This window comes from Dendrobates tinctorius, unplaced genomic scaffold (genome assembly GCF_039654945.1).
Source record: "Dendrobates tinctorius isolate UK_male_01 unplaced genomic scaffold, ASM3965494v1 ptg000120l, whole genome shotgun sequence".
Lineage (NCBI taxonomy): Eukaryota > Metazoa > Chordata > Amphibia > Anura > Dendrobatidae > Dendrobates > Dendrobates tinctorius.
Window position 1 is genome coordinate 38,010,893 of NW_027361788.1, and position 21,554 is coordinate 38,032,446.

A 21,554-nucleotide genomic window follows, 5' to 3' on the forward strand; every position below is an offset into this window, starting at 1 on the left:
CGTCAGGTCAGTAAATTCATCTGACGCAATTCTTTCTCTGGTCGCCCCTACGTCTGGCCCGTCCACGTTAGGAGGCGTCAGCGTCTTCGTATTGGCTAGTCCAACAGTAGGAACGTCTCCACCCTCGTGTCATATATCATCAAACCTGACAAAGTCCCGGCCCCACTCCAAGGCATACACTAAGTCTGATGGTATACTGCCCCCTTGGCACTCACTGCCTTAGAGCGCCTCAAACATTATTCTGTCTACCGCATAGTTCACTGTGACCCCATGTGCACAGCGAACCTGGACCATTTTCTCGGTCAGACAGAAAGTGAGAGGAGTTCCTACCAGAGTCACCTGACTCTTTGAGTCCAACCGTCCCGAGATTCCTTCCCGGTGCAGCATCACAGTACACACTTGCGGCCAGTCATCACTCGGAAAGAATATCCCACATTCTGGAAATGACATACATGAACACTGCAGTTTCCCAGACATACTCACTGAGCCAACCCGTGCTGCCATTTCCACACACTCGGCCCCTTTCTGGACCACCACCCCAATTTGGGTTACCTCCTCCTTCTGAGACACCACCCCTTTTTGGGTTACCACCCCAATTTGGGACTCCACTTCTTTTTTGGTTACCACCCCAATCTGGGAATCCACCCCTTTTTGGGCTACCACCCCGATTTGGGTCACCGCCCCCTTTTGGGACTCCACCCCCTTTTGGGATCTCCCCATGTCGGTTATACCGATCTTCTCAGACCACCGTTCACACCACACAGTTTATGTCTCTTATGATACCAGACAAGTCCTTGCTGGCACCACCACAGCTCCTGCTGTCACCGATCACCGGCACCACCAGCCGCTGTTCACACACACAGCGGGTGGAGTCACTGCAGCTCCTGCTGCGCCGTCTTCGTGGACCCGCCGATCCACTGGAAGCCGCTTGTCACCTTCGTGACCCCACTGAGCCACATCAAGCCACTTGTCACCTTCTTGACTCCCACTGAGCCACCGCAGGCTGAGTCGAGAAAAAAGAAGAAAAAACACACCACAAAAAACTCAAAAACCTCACGTGTCCTGACTATGTGCTATTCAGGACGCTCCTGTCTCCACCTGAGACCGTCCAACACACAGGGCGCACCGGGTGCGATTCAGGGAGCGACCCTCCTCCCAGGGTCTCCCCACACACCGGCCTCACCAGGTGCTATTCAGGACATCTGTCTCCGCCTGAGACTGCCCAACACTCGCGCCTCACCAGGTCCAAGGTCACACCACGTGCTCCTGGGATCCGACTCTTGTCCCAGGGCTGACCCTCCAGGACCTTTCCTCACTGAACCCTCCAGGTACACTGTCTTCCTCCCTGACCCAGGTCAGTACCACATGAACACCTGTCCGATACCTGTGTCGGCCACACGGGTCACCGTTTTACTCATTGACCCAGGTCAGTACCACACAAACACCAGTCCGTTTCTCCTGTGTTGCCCACACAGGTCCTCGGGTACCTTTTCTCCGCAGAGGCACCCTAGCAATTACCAGTCTCTTTCTCCTGGGGAAGCGGCCGCACTGGGCTCACCGATCCGGACAGTGCCTTACTCACTAGGCTGCCCCACGGTTTCCAGAACCACAGCCGGACAGTGGCTTCCCCACTTGCAGGCCGTCACAGGCTCTGCTCACACGTGGCTGGTCAGCAGCACATCACAAGGCTTCCACAACCGTCAGCCCTCCTGGCTCAGCGTTGCTCTTTGCCACCGAATTTTGCAGTCCTTATCCGTTGCTCCCAGCAACAAGGCTACACCACTGCCCATAGCCTTCTCCATCAATTGTGAGGTAGCGCTGTCATTTAAGTAGGGGATACTCGCTCAGCAGCCACAAAACAGATCCAGCACGGGTCTTCATAAGCCATAACATAGTCCATGAGGTTTATTATGCAGCATAAACCACATCAATATAAACAGCATTACAGCATAGTGTCCATTATACAGGCTATTCAGCCTCATCCTTATCTCACCCACGTCAGGGTTCCCACATGGCTGTCTCTCCAGGCTGCAGACATCCACTCACTCCTCAGGGACTCTCAGACACTGGCCGCCATTACACACACAGCAGCTCCCCAGGCTGTTAGTGAGGAGATCCTTCTCCTCACAGGACCTTCCAACACAGGAACAATCAGGTCCCAGCATTCAACTACATGTGACCTACCCTAGCCACATTATATGGTCTATAGCCATGCCCACTGGGTCACATGGCTATGACCTCATCACAGGTCCTTCACACACTTACAAAGCCTTTTACTATAGGCGTTTCCAGACACACCCCTGGGTGGGTTTGTAGGTAACCAGAACCCGCCCATCTCTCTAGTTACCTGAAGACTTCCCCCTTATACTTAGAACCAACACCTCAGCAATGATATTGCTGATCACACATACACAAGTCTCCATCTCAAAGCCACCCACTTTGAGATACATAACTATCCTTCAGGATTCTGCCACTCATCCATTCTCTTGGGACATCCACACAGCGCCCCCTAGTGGACACAGTGGTCATTACACCCCACCCCCCAATACAAACAAACAGTTAAAAAAAGTACTGACACAATTACCATATTCATAAAAAAATGTCGTCCAGCCCGTACCGTTTGTCCCAACAACGCTATTCAGTGGAGGAGGCATATGCTTTCCTTGCCTCCGACACTGATAGCGAGGAAGAGGATCCCAGATTTCTTTATTTCTCAGATTCGTCGTCTTCTTCCTCCTCATGTTCCTCCTCAGGTCCAGCTGAACCACTACGCAGATGTCCCAGGACAGAGGAGGAAGCAGAGCCCACCATTCCAGAAGATGAACCAGAACACCCCATTACGGACCTCGCATGGGCTTCGCCCCCTGAAAATTATGAGCCGCTGTTTCCTGATTTTGTGGCAGAATCAGGAATCTAGTTTGACACCACCGGCCTCACAGACCTAGAATGGTTGGCCAAACTAATTTATATGCTTGGCAATTTTTGGCACAAAACCGTGGTTCATAATTTTCTAACTGGTCTCCTGTAGACGCAGTTGAAATGATGCAGTTTTGGGGCCTGGTCCTTCACACGGGGATCCTATAGAAGCCAGAACTTCGACACTATTGGAGTGTTGATGTTTTAAACCACACTCCAATGTTCCGAATGGTCATGGCCCGAACACATTTTAAGGCCATCCACAAATTCCTGCATTATACCGATAATGCACAGTGTCCCCCATGAGATGACCCCAACTTTGACCTTCTATTCAAAGTTCGGCCAGTCATCAAACACTTCAACAAAAAGTTTGCTGAAGTGTACGTGCCCCAAAGGGACATCTGCGTGAATGAGACCTTAATTCATTTTAAGGGAAGGCTCATATTATGTCAGTAACTGCCCAGCAAGAGGGCCAGGTAAAGAATTAAATTCTAAAAGCTGTGTGAGAGTACCTCAGGGTACACCCACAGGTTTAGAGTTTACGAAGGGAAGGACACCCGGATTGAACCCCCCTGAATGCCCCCTGTCCTGGGAGTGAGTGGGAAAACTGTGTGGAATTTGGTGCACCCACTGCTGAATAAAGGTTATCACCCCTACACGGATAACTTTTATACCAGCATCCCACTCTGCAGTACTGTCCGCAAAAATCAGAGAGGCCTCCTGAAAACGTTACTTGAGTAGATGCTCAGAAGGGGTGACAGGACAGCCCAACGTAGCGACCACCTGCTGGTTTTCAAGTACAAAGACAAAAGGGATGTCTTTTTCTTAACCACAAAACACAGTGATGGCAGCGCCCTCAGCACTGTATGAGGTACCTCTGTACAGGTCAGCAAACCGGACTGTGCACTGTGGGTACAACAAAAACATGGGGAGGTGATCTCACTGATCACCTCCTCCAGCAGTACAGTGCTTTGAGAAAGGCCAAGGTGTAGTACATAAAGCTGGCCGTGCACATCGTACAAATGGCAATGCTCAGCGCTTTACTGCTGTCACGATGTGCAGGCCAGACCGCTACGTCGTACCTTCAGTTCTAGGAGGTAGTGATTAAGGCCTTAATCTTTGGAAATAAGGAAGGCTTTAATACTTGAGGAACTGAATGTGCTCGTATCGTTCCAGCATTTCCCAGGGGATGTCCCGCAAACTGGAAAAAAAGGTAAGTTGTAAAAAAGGTGACGAGTGTGTTACAAAAGGGAAATACGCAAGGACACCATTTATCAATGTGACAACTGCCCCAAAAAACCTGGCCTGTGTGCGAAAGATTGCTCCAAACTGTACCACACCTCCATGCACTGCTAATTTACTTAAATTTACATAACCATAAACAGTAGATTAGTTCCAAAAAGGGGGCACTTGTTGGGCATTGCCACTGTTAGGCACATCTAGAAAAGTTCATTGGGGTCTAGTTTCCAAAAAGGGGGCACTTGTTGGGCATTGCCACTGTTCAGGCACATCTACATATGTTCCTTGGGGGTCTAGTTTCCAAAATGGGGTAACTTGTGGGGGGTTTCTACTGTTTAGATACATCAGGGGCTCTGCAAATGGGACATGACGCCCACAGACCATTCCTTCAAAGTCTGCATTCCAAAACGTCACTACTTCCCTTCTGAGCCCCAACAGTAATTTTCTCACACATATGAGGTGCCAGCGTACTCGGGACAAAATGGACAACAACTTTTGGGGCTCAATTTCACTCTCGGGCGTTATAAACTTTAGTGAAACATTTGGGTGTTCAAATTGCTCACCACACATCTAGATAAGTTCCTTGGGGGGTCTAGTTTCCAAAATGGGGTCACTTGTGGGGGGTTTCCACTATTCAGGCACATCAGAGGCTCTCCAAACGCGACATGGCATTCGATCTCAATTCCAGTCAATTTTGGTTTGAAAAAGTCAAACGGAGTTCATTCCCTTCCGAGCCGTGCGCCCAAACAGTGGTTTTCTCTCACATATGGGGTATCGGCATACTCAGGAGAAATTGCACAACTTTATCTGTCCATTGTGAAAATAAAAAAATTGTTGCTAAAAGATCATTTTTGTGACTAAAAAGTTAAATGTACATTTTTTCCTTCCACGTTGTTTCTGCTCCTGTGAAACACCTGAAGGGTTAATAAACTTCTTCAATCTGATTTTCATCAGCTTGAGGGGTGCACTTTTTAGAATGGTGTCACTTTTGGATATTTTCTGCCATATAAACCCCCTCAAAGTGACTTCAAATGTGAGGTGGTCCCTAAAAAAAAGAATTTTGTAAATGTTGTTGTAAAAATGGGAAATCTCTGGTCAACTTTTAACCCTTATAACTTCCTAACAAAAAAAATTGTTTCCAAAATTGTGCTGATGTAAAGTAGACATGTGGGAAATGTTATTTATTAACTATTTTGTGTGAAATATATATCGGTTTTAAGGGCATTAAAATTAAAAGTTGAAAATTGCAACATATTCCAAATTATTGTCGTTTCTGTTTTTTATACAAATAAACGCGTTATATCAAAGAAATTTTTACCACTAACGTGAAGTACAATATATCACGAAAGAACAAACTCAGAATGGCCAAGATCCATTGAAGCGTTCCAGAGTTATTACCTCATAAAGGGACAGTGGTCAGAATTGTAAAAATTGGCCCTATCATTAACGTGCAAACCACCCTCGGGGAAAAAGGGGTTAAAACATTTTTTTTTCAATTTGGATAACATGTTTAAGGCTTAAAGGGGTAGTGCCACTAAAACAGTATATTTTAATTACCGTATATACTCGTGTATAAGCCGAGATTTTCAGCCCACTTTTTGGGCTGAAAGTCCCCCTCTCGGCTTATACACGGGTCATATACCTGGGGGTCGGCGGGGGAGGGGAAGCGGGGGTGTCAGATCATACTTACCTGTCCTGCCGTGGTCTCTGCAGCCTCGCTCGCTTCTCCACTGTCTCCCTTCCCTTCCTGTCTTCAGCGGTCACGTGGTGCCGCTTATTACCACTCATGAATATGCGCATATTCATGAGTGGTAATGAGCGGTACCACGTGACCGCTGAAGACAGGAAGGGAAGGGAGACAGTGGAGAAGCGAGCGAGGCTGCAGTGACCGCGGCAGGATGGGTGAGTATAGCAATATTCACCTGTCCCCCGGTCCATCGCTGCTCACCGCTGTCTCTGCTGCATCCTGTGTCAGTGACGTTTAGGCAGCAGGGGGCGCGGTGACGTGATTAGTGCGCGCCACACCCTCTGCTGGCTGAACTGTCACTGACACAAGAAGCGGCAGACAGCGGCGATGGACCCAGGAGAGGTGAGTATGGCTTTTTTGCAGCATATGGGGGCATATTCTATGGAGCAGTATATGGGGGCATAGTCTATGGAGCAGCATATGGAGCAGCATTTGGGGGCATAGTCTATGGAGCAGCATATGGGGGCATAGTCTATGGAGCAGCATATGGGGGCATATTCTATGGAGCAGCATATAAGGCAGCATATGGGGGCATAGTCTATGGGGCAGCATATGGGGCATATTCTATGGGGAAGCATATGGGGGAATAATCTATGGAGCAGTATATGAGGGCATAGTCTATGGGGCAGCATATGGGGGGCATATTCTATGGAGCAGCATATGGGGCATATTCTATAGGGCAGCATATGGGGGCATAGTCTATGGAGCAGTATATGAGGGCATAGTCTATGGAGCAGTATGTGAGGGCATAGTCTATGGAGCAGTATATGGGGGCATAGTCTATGCGGCAGCATATGGGGGCATAAACTATGTAGAAGCATATGGGGGCATAATCTATGGAGCAGCATATGGGGGCATATTCTACGGAGCAGCATATGGGGGCATAGTCTATGGATTCCATGGCTTATACACGAGTCAATAAGTTTTCCCAGCTTTTTGTGGCAAAATTAGGGGGGTTGGCTTATACACGAGTCGGCTTATATACGAGTATATACGGTAATTGCTCTTAGAATAAAAATAAGTTTCACCATCTAATGTGTTAAAGAAAATGTTTCTGTGCTGATATAATCTTATAAATGTGCCCCTGCTGTGTACTGTGTAATGACAGTGTCTGTTCGGTTAGGAATATGGTCTGAATATACCACATCTCCTGGTTAGGGGTGGAAGCAAAAGATCGTATACGGAAAGGACAGACCAGGATCACAGCTGATTTTTTCGGTGAGGTAAAACATGTTTTCCCTTCTATTTTCCTTCCACTCCTATCCAGGAGCTGTGGTATGATCAGACCATATTACTGCATGTTCAGACACAGCCATTACACAGTAAACAGCAGGGGCACATTTATAAGATTATATCAGCACAGAGATTTTTATTTTTTTTTACGCAGCCAATAGAGTCACTTATTATTATTCCAAAATCTACTTATTAAAGATTACTTTGCTCCTGGGACAACCCCTTTAATGTTGAGCTTCCCACACCCCAAATACACCCTAATGTAAGTGTTCGGCCCCACAATGTGATTCTTCCTTCATTAACGAGATTCAGACAGGTAGATTACAACGTTACTGTTGGAATTGTCCTTTATACAATTATATTGCTGTACTTGTGAAATAAATTGGGTGCTCGCTCGCTGGGGCAGGGATGTAACATCGACTAAATTGGTGTCAATCATTACAACAATTATTAATCTTCCAATGTCCCCCATTCTGTACCTGGTTAAAGCGTCTTGTAAAGGCGACAACATTTGGCGCTAAACTGTGTTTTTCCTTCTTGTTCCAGCCGCAGCTGGCCAGCTCCTGAAAAACAGGAAATAAGTTTGGTCATCGAACTTTAGATTTATAGGAATAAAAAAAAAAATTTATAAAAAAAAACAACTAAATTTCACACTCTCAATTCCCAACCTTCTTGATGTGACAGACTCCGGACTATACCCCGTTTGCTGACATGGTACCAACAAAATAAAATTACAAGTAAGACATTTAATAACGAAACATTGAGAGTCAATGAAAAATATTACAAATCATATTCATTTATGGTGTCATGGAAAATTTATCAGTAGGTGTGTTACACTACGCCAAGTATTTTGTATACAGACATCACTTACTATGGTAGGCTATTTTTGCTGTAGTATAATTAATTAGTGAGGCCCTGACAAAGCATGTGGTGTCAAAACGTGTGACAGGAGTCCTAGGGATCAGCTGCTATATCTGGTGGTGTACAGTTAGGTCCATATATATTTGGACAGAGACAACATTTTTCTAATTCTGGTTCTAGACATTACCACAATGAATTTTAAACAAAACAATTCAGATGCAGTTGAAAGTAATTGGAGAATTGACTCTAAGGCTATTTCATGGACAGGTGTGGGCAATCCCTTCATTATGTCATTCTCAGTTAAGCAGATAAAAGGCCTTGAGTTGATTTGACGTGTGGTGATTGCATTTGGAAGGTTTTGCTGTGAAGGAAACATGCGGACAAAGGAGCTCTCCATGCAGGTGAAACAAGCCATCCTTAAGCTGCAAAAACAGAAAAAACCCACCCGAGAAACTGCTACAACATTAGGAGTGGCAAAATCTATAGTTTGCTACATCCTGAGAAAGAAAGCACTGGTGAACTCATCAATGCAAAAAGACCTGGGCGCCCATGAAAGACAACAGTGGTGGATGATTGCAGAATAATCTGCATGGTGAAGAGAAACCCCTTCACATCAGCCAACCAAGTGAACAACACTCTCCAGGAGGTAGGTGTATCAATATCCAAATCTACCATAAAGAGAAGACTGCATGAAAGTAAATACAGAGGGATCACTGCAGGGTGCAAGCCACACATAAACATCAAGAATAAAAAGGCTAGACTGGACTTTGCTAAAAAACATCTAAAAAAGCCAGCACAGTTCTGGAAGAACATTCTTTGGACAGATGAAACCAAGGTCAACCTCTACCAGAATGATGGAAAGAGAAAAGTATGGCGAAGGCGTGGTACAGCTCATGATCCAAAGCATACCACATCATCTGTAGAACATGGCGGAGGCAGTGTGATGGCTTGGGCATGCATGGCTGCCAGTGGCACTGGGTCACTAGTGTTTATTGATGATGTGACTCAGGACAGAAGCAGCCAAATGAATTCTGAGCTATTCAGAGCCATACTGTGTGCTCAGATCCAGCCAAATGCAGCCAAACTGATTGGTCGTCGTTTCATACTACAGATGGACAATGACCCAAAACATAAAGCCAAAGCAACCTAGGAGTTTATTAAAGCAAAGAAGTGGAATATTCTTGAATTGCCAAGTCAGTCACCTGATCTCAACCCAATTGAGCATGCATTTCACTTGTTAAAGACTAAACTTCAGACAGAAAGGCCCACAAACAAATAGCAACTGAAAACCACCGCAGTGAAGGCCTGGCAGAGCATCAAAAAGGAGGAAACACAGCGTCTGGTGATGTCCATGAGTTCAAGACTTCAGGCAGTCATTGCCAACAAAGGGTTTTCAACCAAGTACTAGAAATGAACTTTTTATTTACAATTATTTAATCAGTCCAATTACTTTTGGTCCCCTTAAAAACAGGGTGGCCCATGTTAAGGAGCTGAAACTCCTAAACCCTTCATCCAATTTTAATGTGGATACCCTCAAATGAAAGCTGAAAGTCTGAACTTCAACTGCATCTGAATTGTTTTGTTTAAAATTCATTGTGGTAATGTCTAGAACCAAAATTAGAAAAATGTTGTCTCTGTCCAAATATATATGGACCTAACTGTATAATTTTACTTTTTAAAGCGGTGTCCCAATAGAGGTCTCTATATACTGTATAATGTTGAGCTTTCTTGTACTACATTTCAATATATGCAGCGTATGGTTTTTGATATGTCATCTATGTTAGCCTCCTAGTTCCTTTGTGCACTTTTTACCATATTTTATATCATTCAACTTAGTCTGTATAACCATGCCAGATAACAAGTGACACAATTTCTGTATTCCATTGCCATTTCAAACTCATGGACAAATTTTGAAAAGTCATAAAAGGATTTAAAAAAAAAAAAAAATGACATCCTCCTGCTTGCTTCGGGTGGATGACGCATCCCTGAGTCATCCACACAGGCTCCCCGAGACCGCGCTACTGCCCTGTTGAGGGCAGAGCAAAGTACTTCAGTCCGCAGGTGCTGAGGCTCTTTGAGCTTTCCCGGCGCCTGCGCACTGCAGTACTTTGCCATGCCCTCGACAGGGCAAAGAACTACGCCTGCGCAGGAGCGCGGAGATGAGAGTGTGGATGACGCAGGGACGCATCATCCACATGAAGCAAGGAGGAGGGCGGCACTGCAAGAAGATGGGAAGCACCGGACCAAGAAGAGCGACACCCCTCGCACCGGACCGCCCTGCAGGTTAGCATCGTTTGAATTTTTGAACGCAAAAAATAAGCTGGAATCAATGGTTGCACCATGTCGCGTTTGGAGACCCCTGATGTACCTAAACAGTGGAAATCCCCCAATTCTAACTCCAACACACCCCTAACCATAATCCAATCCCAACCCTAACCATGACTCTAATCACAACCTAAACCACAACACAACCCTAACCATGACTCTAATCACAACCTAAACCACAACACAACCCTAATGCCAACACAAACCATAACCCTAACCACAACCCTAACTAGAACCCTAATCACAAACCTAACCCCAATCCTAACCCTAATCCCAGCCCTAACTCCAAACCTAACATCAATCGCGACCCCAACCCCAACCTTAGCACAACTCACTTTGGCCTAACTCTAACCCTAATGGGAAAATGAAAATAAATACATTTTCTTTATTTTATTATTTTTCCCTAACTCTGGGGTGATAAAGGGGGGGTTTATTTACTATTTTTTTTATTTTGATCACTGTGATAGGGTCTGTAATGCTGTAGATAAGCCCCCTAAGTAACCTGAAAGATAAGAAAAATGAGTTAGATTATACTCACCCAGGGGAGGTCCGGGTACGATGGGTGTCGCAGTCCGGCGCCTCTCATCTTCTAGCGATGACGTCCTTCCCATCGCGGCTCCAGCGCAGGCGTACCGCTCTGCCCTGTTGAGGGCAGAGCAGAGTACTGCAGTGCGCAGGCGCCGGACCTCTCTGACCTGGTCCGCGACGGGAAGCAAATAAGAGGACGTCATCGCTAGAAGATGGGAGGAGTCGGACCGGACCGCGACGCCCATCGGACCCGGTCCGCCCCTGGGTGAATATAATATAACTTCTTTTTTTATCTTTCAGGTTACATCGGGGGCTTATCTACAGCATACCAGAATGCTGTAGATAAGCCCCTGATGGCGGTGGCTGCAGCTTGAGAAAAATAGGTGACAGATTCCCTTTAAATGTCAAATCTAACTTTTTTTAAAATTTTTTGCGGTCTCCATTATACGGTTAATAACGGTGGGCTTTCGAGCATGAACCACCTTTTTAAGGTCATACCACCGCATCTCAATCGGATTAAGGCAGGGGTGGGCAATTACTTTTCCCAAGAGGCAACATGAGAAACTAGCACTGCTGTGGAGGACCGAACCAATCGGCTGAACTTAAAGGGCGGTCCGAAATCAAAGGTGAATTGCATATTAAATGTACATTCAGTGTAATAATCTAATCCTGTTTTCGAATATACTTCAATGAAACATGGATTTTTGTGAGTACTCACCGTAAAATCCTTTTCTCCGAGACGCTCATTGGGTGACACAGGTACTGTGGGTGTATACTACCGCCATCTGGAGGCTGACACTAGGCAACAACACAAAGTTAGCTCCTCCCCCGCCGTATACACCTTCGCCCTGATTGCGGGCGGAAGCCAGTTTAGTGCAAAAGCAGTAGGAGAACAATAACAATCAGCCTTAATGCCGAAAACAATATGTCTGGCAAAGAAAAAACCACCCTGATATTCACAACAGAAATACACATTAATTAAATAAACTAGAGCCAACTTGGCTAATAGAGTGGGTGCTGTGTCCCCCAATGAGCATCTCGGAGAAAAGGATTTTACGGTGAGTACTCACAAAAATCCATGTTTCTCCTTTGTCTCATTGGGGGACACAGGTACTGTGGGACGTCCTAAACCAGTCCCTGGGTGGGAGATTGACTCACCGATCCAAGCTGCATGCACCTCTTCATTCAAAGGTGTGCCACTGCTGCTTGGAGAATCCTTCTACCCAGGCTCGCATCCGCCGAAGCCTGAGTATGGATACTGTAATGTTTAGTAAATGTGTGCAGACTGGACCAGGTCGCTGCCTTGCATACCTATTCCGCCGTGGCCTGATGCCGAAGTGCCCAAGAGGCGCCCATTGCCCGAGTAGAGTGCGCATAGATCCCTGATGGAACTGGCGCACCTCTGATGTGAAAGGCCTCCTGAATAGTTAAACGGATCCATCTGGCTATGGTCGCTTTTGAGGCCACGAGTCCCCTCCTGCGCCCCTCAGTGAGCACGAACAGCGTATCCATCTGGCGAAAAGGTGCCGTCCGCGACACGTACCTCCTGAGTGCTCTCACCAGGTCTAAGGTGTGAAAAGCTTTCTCCACGCGATGCACCGGTACCGGACAGAACGAAGGCAAGACAATATCCTCATTGATGTGAAAAGAGGACACCACCTTCGGAAGAAAGGGGGGAGCTGGTCTAAGCACCACCTTATCCTTGTGGAAAGCTAGAAAAGGTGCTCAACAAGACAGCACCGCCAACTCCGACACTCGCCTAACGGAGGTAGTGGCTACCAAGAATGCCACCTTCCAAGGGAGGAACAATAAGGAAATATGCTGTAGCGGCTCAAAAGGAGCTTCCTGCAGAACACTCAGGACCAGGTTAAGGTCCCAGGTGCCCATCGGTGCCTTATAGGGAGGTACTAGATGAGAGACTCCCTGGATAAAAGTCTTTACCTGCATATTAGTAGCAATCTTTCACTGGAAAAGGATGGACAATGCCGATATCTGTCTCCTAAGGGAGCTCGGGGCCAGCCCCGAGTCTAGGCCTGATAGAAGAAAGGCCAAGATGTTGGGAATAAAGAATGTCAGGGGCGAACAACCCCGCTCTCGACACCAAGTGAAGAAAACTTTCCAGGTGTGGTGGTAAATTCTCGCCGAGGTCGGTTTCCAGGTGCTAACCATTGTAGCAACCACCTTACGCTCAAAACCTGCTTGAGTTAGAATCCAAGATTCAACGGCCATGCCGTCAAACACAGGGCCCCTGAGTTCGGGTGGAAGATCGGTCCCTGGTGCAGTAGATCTGGGCGCTCTGTCAGTCGCCATGGGACGTCGGTGAGCAGCCGCACAAGATCTGCGTACCACGCCCGTCGGGGCCAGTCTGGTTCCAGCAGAATTGCTGGGACCCCTTCTGCTTTGATCTTCCTGACGACCCTCGGAAGCAATGGCAACGGGGGAAACGGGTATGGAAGGCGAAACTGGCTCCATGGTAGGACCAACGCATCCACCCCGAACACTCGTGGGTCTCGTGACCGAGCAACGTACACAGGCACCTTGGCGTTCATCCTGGTCACCATCAGATCCACATCTGGTGTTCCCCACCGTTGGCAAATTTGCTGGAAGACCTTGGAGTGCAGGGCCCATTCCCCAGCCAGGACCTCTTGTCGGCTGAGGAAGTCCGCTGCCCAATTTTCTATGCCTAAATTACCGACTGGTTCTTCTTGGCCCATGAAGCACATGTGCGATCTCGCGCATGGTTGCCCTGCTGCGCGTGCCCCCTTGATGATGTACATAAGCCACCGCCGTGGCGTTATCTGACTGTATCCGAATAGGCCGTCCTGCTAGGAGGTGCTGGAAATGCTGCAGCACCTGCCAGATCGCTCGTATTTCCAACAAGTTGATCGGGAGATGAGCTTCCTGTTGCGACCACCGGCCCTGGGCCGTGTGGTGGCGAAAAACTGCTCCCCAGCCGAGGAGACTGGCGTCGGTCGTGACCATTAGCCAGTGGTCTGGGGGAAACGGTTTACCCTGAAGAAGGGAGGATCTGGTCGTCCACCACTCTAGTGATTGCCTGACCCGAGAGGATAGCCGGCACCGCTGATCGAGAGTGAACGGGTTCTTGTCCCATGCTGACAAGAGAGCGTGCTGTAGGGGTCGAAGATGAAATTGAGCAAACGGAATTGCTTCCATTGCTGCCACCTTCTTCCCTAGTATCCTCATCCCAAACCGAATGGTGTGAGGGACCGGCTGCTGGAGCTTCTGGACTCATTGTCGGAGAGCTAGGGCTTTGTTTTGAGGGAGAATTACCAACCCTTGGGAGGTATCGAAGACCATTCCTAGAAAAGCAATCCTCCGAGCTGGGACCAGAGATGATTTCTTCCTGTTGACCAACCAACCTAAGCGGGAGAGTGTATCCAGTGTAATGCTGACATTCTCCTTGCACGCCCGAAATGAGGGACCCTTCACCAAGAGGTCGTCTAAGTATGGCAAGACGACTATGCCCCGCGAGTGTAAGACGGCCATCACGACTGCCATTACCTTTGTGAACACTCTGGGTGTGGTGGCTATCCCGAATGGGAGTGCTGCGAATTGAAAGTGTCGACCATTGATGGCGAACCGAAGAAACTTTTGATGCGGAGGAAAAATGGGAACGTGCAGGTAGGCATCCTGGATGTCGATAGAGGCTAAGTATTCTCCCTGCTCCATGGCTGATATAACAGAACGGAGAGATTCCATCCTGAAATGTTTGACTCTGATGAACCTGTTTAGGAGCTTCAGGTCCAAAACCGGTCTGACTGTCCCGTCCTTTTTGGGGACCGCGAACAGATCAGAATAAAAACCCTGAGCTTTTTCGTGCTCTGGTACTGGAACAATGACTCCGTTGTTTTGGAGTGAATTGATGGCTCCTAGCAGCGCTTTTGCCCGGGGCTCTACCTTGGGAAGTCGGGAGAGAAAAAACTGTGTTGGAGGGTACCTGATGAACTCTATTTTGTACCCTGAAGTCACCAGTTCTACCACCCATAAGTCGTGTGGTACCTCGGCCCAGATATGGTGAAAAAGGAGCAGGCGGCCGCCCACCATGCTGCTGTCGCCTACCAAGGGCTCCGAGTCATTTGGCTGAGGGTCTCTGGGCCCTGGCTCCTCTCGACCTGGGCTGGCGAAGGCGCATCCTTTCCACCGGAATGGGTCTATATGAGACCTGTTGCTCCCTATCCTGGTTGGAGCGAGGTGGGCCGGCCGAACTGGCTGCTGCCATCCATCCGGTGTTGCAGAAGGATCGAAAACGTGTCGGGACCTGGCGAAAAGGCTGTTTCGCCTTTTGCTGCGGGAGGAAGCTGCTTTCCCTACTGACGCATCGGAGATGAGCCGATCCAACTTCTCCCCGAACAGGCGGAATCCCTGATAGGGCAAGGAAGTCAAGGACTTCTTGGAAATTGAATCGGCTCGCCAAGTTCTCAACCAGAGGGCTCTCCTAATGGCTACCGCGTTAGCAGTTGCAAATGCCGCACAATTAGCCGCATCCAAAGAAGCATTAATTAAGTAGTCTCCAGCCATAGCAATCTGACTTGCGACCTCAGACACCTCCGCAGGTAGGCCTCTATCCTGCAAGGCGTTATTCAAAAACTCTGACCATGACATCATGGCCTTGGCTATCCACGTCGCTGCGAACGAAGGGGCGAGCGCCGAACCTGATGCCTCAAAAACTGATCGCGCCAAGCCCTCTATGAGCCGATCCATGGGGTCCTTATTGGACGAGCCGCTAGGCAACGACAGCAAGGACTTCGAGGCCAGGCGCAACACTGGCGGGTCCACCACTGGGGATTCCGCCCATTTCTAACAGAGTTCCGGAGCAAATGGGTATCTTGCCTCTATAGACTTCTGGCCCGAGAAGCGCTTGTCTGGGCATTCTCTGTGGCGCTGCACTATATCCTCAAATTCTGGGTGAGTGCCAAATACTCTATGTGGGTACTTGGCCCGCTTAAAGGCTACCTTATGGCTCGCGGCCAATGTAGCATCATCTTCAATCCCCAGGGTTTGATTGACATCTTCAATGAGGCTGTCCACTGTCTCCCGGCACCCCGGGGTATCTAGATCAAATGGCTCGTCTGAGTCACTATCTAAACTCTGCCCACTCCCTGGTGAAGGGGAGCGTGATGCTGAACTCCCCGATGCCGAGGCACCGGATAGGCCAGGAGACCTCGTACGGGTTCGTTTCCTTCGCCTCTGGCATGGGAACGGCCCCTGCAGGCCGAAGGTTCATGTGAGGTGGAGGACCCTTCCCAGATAAGCGAGCCACTATCCTTGCCTCCCTTTGGGGCGTGAAGGGACTTGATCGTCTTTGTAAGCGAGGCCATAGACTGGGACAATGATAACGCCCATTCCGGAGGATTCGGGTCTCTGGATTCAGTCGCCGAGGGGGGCTCTTGGGCGCGTTCGGAGTCGCAGGCCTCGCTCACTTTGGCGCTCTGCGCTCGTGGAAACGGGGCCTTACAAGAAGCGCATGCAGCGTAGAGAAAAGTGTGCGTCTTCCCTTTCCCGGCCATATTGTGCCTGCCAGGCGTTTTATATATCTCCAAAAAAAAAAAAATTTTTCTTCTGCCTCAGTGTGAGGGAGGGGTGGGGGAGGGGAGGCCCCCTTGCTGTTTTAGCAGCCTCCGCAGCGAAGCTGCACTCACCCGACCTGCGTCCCACGACTGCGCGCCCGACCTCCTGCACCTCCGTGGGGCAAACCGACCTCTTTCCTGGTCGTGGCCTACCCCGCACTGAAGCGCCGCCGAGGGCGGTACTTCCGCCGCGGCCTAACACCGGCCAAAAACCGGGGGCTAACTTTTTCTCCACCGCCCGCGGCGCCGTGCGATGCAGCGGCGGCGATGGCGCGCCGTGGCCTAACACTGGCCAAAAACTGGGGGCTCACCGCGGCGGTGATGATGGCAAAAAATGCCGCTACTCTTCCTACAATGGACACGAGGAGGGCCTTAGGGGGACGCACACCGCTGCCTGCCGCTGCTGCCTAGGAGCCCCCCGCACGCCCTTACCTTAAATGCGGCTGTCCACTTCACTCCAGGTAGGCCCTTCAGGGCGAACAACAAACCAGGGAGCGGGGGGTGGTGTGGGGATCCTGGACGGTGCAGGCACCCTAACTCCGTCCAGCTTCAGCCAAGGAGAGGGACCGTCCGCCTCCTTGCAGCACCTTCACCTTGCGTTGGTGGAGCAGTGGGGGCTGCTCGGACCGTCTTGTGTCTCTGAATAGCCCATGGTTTGTCTACCTAGGGGTGGTCAGGGCTAGATCCGGCATCACGTCCCACGTCGCGGGAAAGGATACGTGGAGGGACACTCGCACGTGCTCACCCGTTGTTGGTTTGGGGAAATCGGACCCTTTCAATAGGATCCGTTGCCCCTGTCTCATCTTCTTAGAAAAAAGAAAAAAACAAACTAAAATAAAAAATTCTGGGGAAATTGCCCAGATTTGTCCCACGGTGCGGGAAAGGATACGTGGAGACGATACTCGACACGTGCTCGCCCGTTGATGGTTTGGGGAAATTGGACCCTTTCAATAGGATCCGTTGCCCCTGTCTAATCTTCATGGACAAAAAAGTCTGGAGAAAAAAGGACCAGACGTGTGCCTCCATAGACACTAAGCAAAAAAACTGGCTTCCGCCCGCAATCAGGATGAGGGTGTATACGGCGCGGGAGGAGCTAACCTTGTGTTGTTGCCTAATGTCAGCCTCCAGATGGCGGTAGCATACACCCACAGTACCTGCGTCCCCCAATGAGACGAAGAAGAAAAATTCCTTAACGTACCCTCTACATTGTGACTTCCTGTCTTTTTTTTTTTTTTTAAGCGTCCCATGACATTTTGTTTGAGATTCACCAGTGCATGCTGGGATACTCGAATTAGCCGTCATCAGGGGGCAGAAGCTGCGGTCAGTGCCGCAGCCTGTGCGCCCTCTCTGAAATGAGGCACCATCAATGATGTCTGTCTTGGAGGCTCGGCATGTGCTGCTAACCTGATAATGCGTTGTTCATAAATTCTGACGCATACTCAGTATGAGTTTTTTGTGCTATATTCCCTTGCTGGCTCTAAGGAGAAGTGATGACCCGACAGGGACCAGTCCAGTCTCTGAAACAGTTGACGCTTCTTTTCATGGTGGGGAAAGCAGCTGTTGCAGCGACCGCAGCCTCTGCCCCCTAATGATGTCCCGTGTGAGTATCCCAAAATGCACTGGGATTCTCAAACAAAATATTATTGGAAGTTAAAAAAAAAAAAAACACAAGCAGACAGGCAGTTAGTTTTAAAACTGAAATATATTAGAAAAGTGATTAGATTATTGAATTAAATTTAATATGAAAGTCACCTTTTGTTTGGATCACCCTTTAAATCTGCATAATATTAATTTCATCACTTTATAAATATCAGTTGCTTATGTGATGCAGTTTACATGAGCGTCTAAAAGAAATCATGATTTTCATCCCGAAAAAGACAATTTTCCATCAGTATTGTCATCTGCATGGCATCCATTTTTAGACATCAGAAGTGAATAAAATTTAAAAGAAATACAGTGTCCTGTGTTAGTAATCTATTCTATTATTTCTAAACACTGCTTTTCGGTGATTCCTTTGTATCCGTTCATACTGCACCCACACACACAAATGATACACCATTTGAAAGGTAAACTTGCCCCCTTCAGCAAGAAAATAGCCAAACAAACCACACATCCACAATTTAATCACAAAATACAGTTTAAACATTAATTTTCATAAACCTGCAGTAAGGAAAAATGACCAGCAGGTGGCACCACAGTACCCCAAAGCACACTACCAACACATTTGTAAACATGCACTGCTTTTTTGCTGATTACTTCGCCCCACACACACACGATACACCATTTGAAAGGTAAACTTGCTCCCTTCAGCAAAAAAACAGCCAAACAAACCACACATTCACGATTTTATCATTTAATACAGTTTAACCCCTTTACTCCCAAGGGTGGTTTGCATGTTAATGCCCGGGTCAATTTTTACAATTCGGACCACTGTCCCTTTATGAGGTAATAACTCTGGAACGCTTCCATGGATCCCGGTGATTCTGACAATGTTTTCTCGTGACATATTGTACTTCATGTTAGTGGTAAAATTTCATTCACATAACTTGCGCTTATTTGTGAAAAAAATGGAAATTTGGCGAAAATGATGAAAATTTAGCAATTTTCCAACTTTTAATTTTTATGCCCTTAAATCACAGAGATATGGCACACAAAAAACTTAATAAATAACATTTCCCATATGTTTACATCAGCACAATTTCGGAACCAAAATTATTTTTTTGTTAGGAAGTTATAAGGGTTAAAAGTTGACCAGCGATTTCTCATTTTTACAACACCATTTTATTTTTAGGGACCACATCACATTTGAAGTCACTTTGAGGGGTCTATATGATAGAAAATACTAAAAAGTGACACCATTCTAAAAACTGCACCCCTCAATGTGCTCAAAACTACATTCAAGAAGTTTATAAACCCTTCAGGTGCTTCACAGAAATTTTTTGAATGTTTACAAAAAAAAAATGAACATTTAACTTTTTTTCACAAAAAAAATTACTTCAGGTTCAATTTTTTTTATTTTACCAAGGGTAACAGGAGAAATTGGACTGCAAAAGTTATTGTGCAATTTCTCCTGAGTATGCTGATACCTGATATGTGGGGGGAACCACTGTTTCGGCGAATGGCAGAGCTTGGATGGGAACGAGCGACGTTTGACTTTTTCGATGCAAAATTGGCTGGAATTGAGATCGGAAGCCATGTAGCGTTTGGAAAGCCCCTGATATGCCAAAACAGTGGAAACCCCTCAGAAATGACACCATTTTGGAATCTAGACCCCCAAGGAACTTATCTAGATGTGTGGTAAGAACTTTGAACCCCCAAGGGCTTCATAGAAGTTTGTAACGTACAGCCGTACAATTAAAAAATCATTTTTCACAAAAATGATCTTTTCACCTCCAATTTTTATTTTCCCAAGGGTACCAGGACCCCAAAAGTTATTGTGCAATTTGTCCTGAGTATGCTGATACCCCATATGTGGGGGTAAACTAGACCCCCCAAAAAACTTATCTAGATGTGTGGTGAGCACTTTGAATGCCCAAGTGCTTCACAGAAGTTTGTAACGCCCTGCTCCATTACCAGGTGTCAAAACGCAGGGGAAAATCCCAGGGTAATCCGCTCTAAATCCGAAGGTAAGACGCAGGTCATTTGACCTGCAGATTTAGCCAAATCGGAATAATCTGTAGCAGAATCAGCATCATGTGCTACAGCCTATCTCTAGCCCTAACCCTAATGGGAAAATGGAAATAAAAACATTTTTTTTTAATTTTATTATTTTTCCCTAACTAAGGGGGTGATAAAGGGGGGTTTGAGTTAATATTTTTAGCAGGTTTTTATGTTTGGCAACTGTCACACGCTAAAAGACGCTTTTTATGGTAAAAAAAAGTTTTTGCATCACCACATTTTGAGAGCTATAATTTTTCCATATTTTGACCCACCGAGTGATGTCAGGTCTTATTTTCTGTGGGACGAGTTGATGTCTTTTGTCCATTTTCGGGCACGTGACATTTTTTGATTGCTTTTTACTCCGATTTTTGGGACGCAGAATGAACAAAAACCATTTCATGAATTTCTTTTTTTTTTTGGGGGGGGGCATTTACACCCTTCCACGTGTGGCAAAATTGTTAAAGTGGTTTTATTCTTCGGGTCTGTACGATTACAGGGATACCTCATTTATGTCTTTTTTTTATGTTTTGGCGCTTTTATGCAATGAAAACAATTAATTTCTTTTGCATTGCTTTATTCTGCGAGCTATAACTTTCTTATTTTTTGGTGATGACGATGTAAGGTGGCTCATTTTTTGAGGGACAGGACAAGATGACGTTTTCAGCGGTACCCTGGTTATTTATATTCGTCTTTTTTGATCGCGCGCTATTGCACTTTTTGTTCGGCGGTATGATGATAAAGCATTGTTTTTTGCTTCATTTTTTGTTTTTGTTTTGAAGGGGTTAACTAAAGGTGTTAACTAGTGGGACAGTTTTATAGGCCGGGTCGTTATGGACGCAGCGATACTAAATATGTGCATTTTTATTGCTTTGGGGTTTTTTATTTACAAAAAAAATAATTTATCGGGGAATTTTTTTTTTTTTTTTATTATTATTTATTTGGGGATTTTTTATAAGTTATTTTTACAAGTGTTTTTTTCCTTTTACATTATTACATTATCCAAGGGGGGGACATCACTATCTAGTGTCAGATCGCTGATCTGATACTTCACACAGCGCTGTGTCAGATCAGTGATCTGACAGGTGCTGCTGCAGGCTTCCTCGTGCCTGCAGGCCCCGAAGGACCCCGCGGCTATATTGGATCTGGGGGCCTGCAGGTAGGAGGACCCTCGGAGCGACACAGCAAATCACGCTGCTCCGGGGTCGCAGGGAAGCACGGAGGGAGCCCCCTCCCTGCGCGCTTGTCTGCTATGCCCCCGGTACACTGCGATCATGTTTGATCACAGTGTGCCAGGTGTTAATGTGCCGGGGGCAGTCCGTGACCACCCCTGACACATAGTGCCAGGTGTCAGCTGTGATAATCAGCTGACACCCGGACGCGATCAGCGGCGCTTTCCCCTGTGAGCGTCGCTGATCATGCTGGACGTACTATTCCGTCCTTGGGACTTAGGTCCCAGG

The 21,554-nt window shown here is 47.3% G+C and overlaps 1 protein-coding gene across 9 annotated transcripts in view; it reads right to left on the minus strand.

Moving 5' to 3' along the window:
* Window positions 1-21,554, minus strand: part of RALGPS1 (Ral GEF with PH domain and SH3 binding motif 1) — a 1,264,350-nt gene that overhangs the window by 834,105 nt on the left and 408,691 nt on the right. For all 9 annotated transcript variants that reach the window (XM_073541171.1, XM_073541175.1, XM_073541174.1 and 6 more), the window contains one exon: window positions 7,615-7,698. In XM_073541171.1, the coding sequence (XP_073397272.1) occupies window positions 7,615-7,698 (84 nt within the window). The remainder of the gene's footprint in view (window positions 1-7,614; window positions 7,699-21,554) is intronic.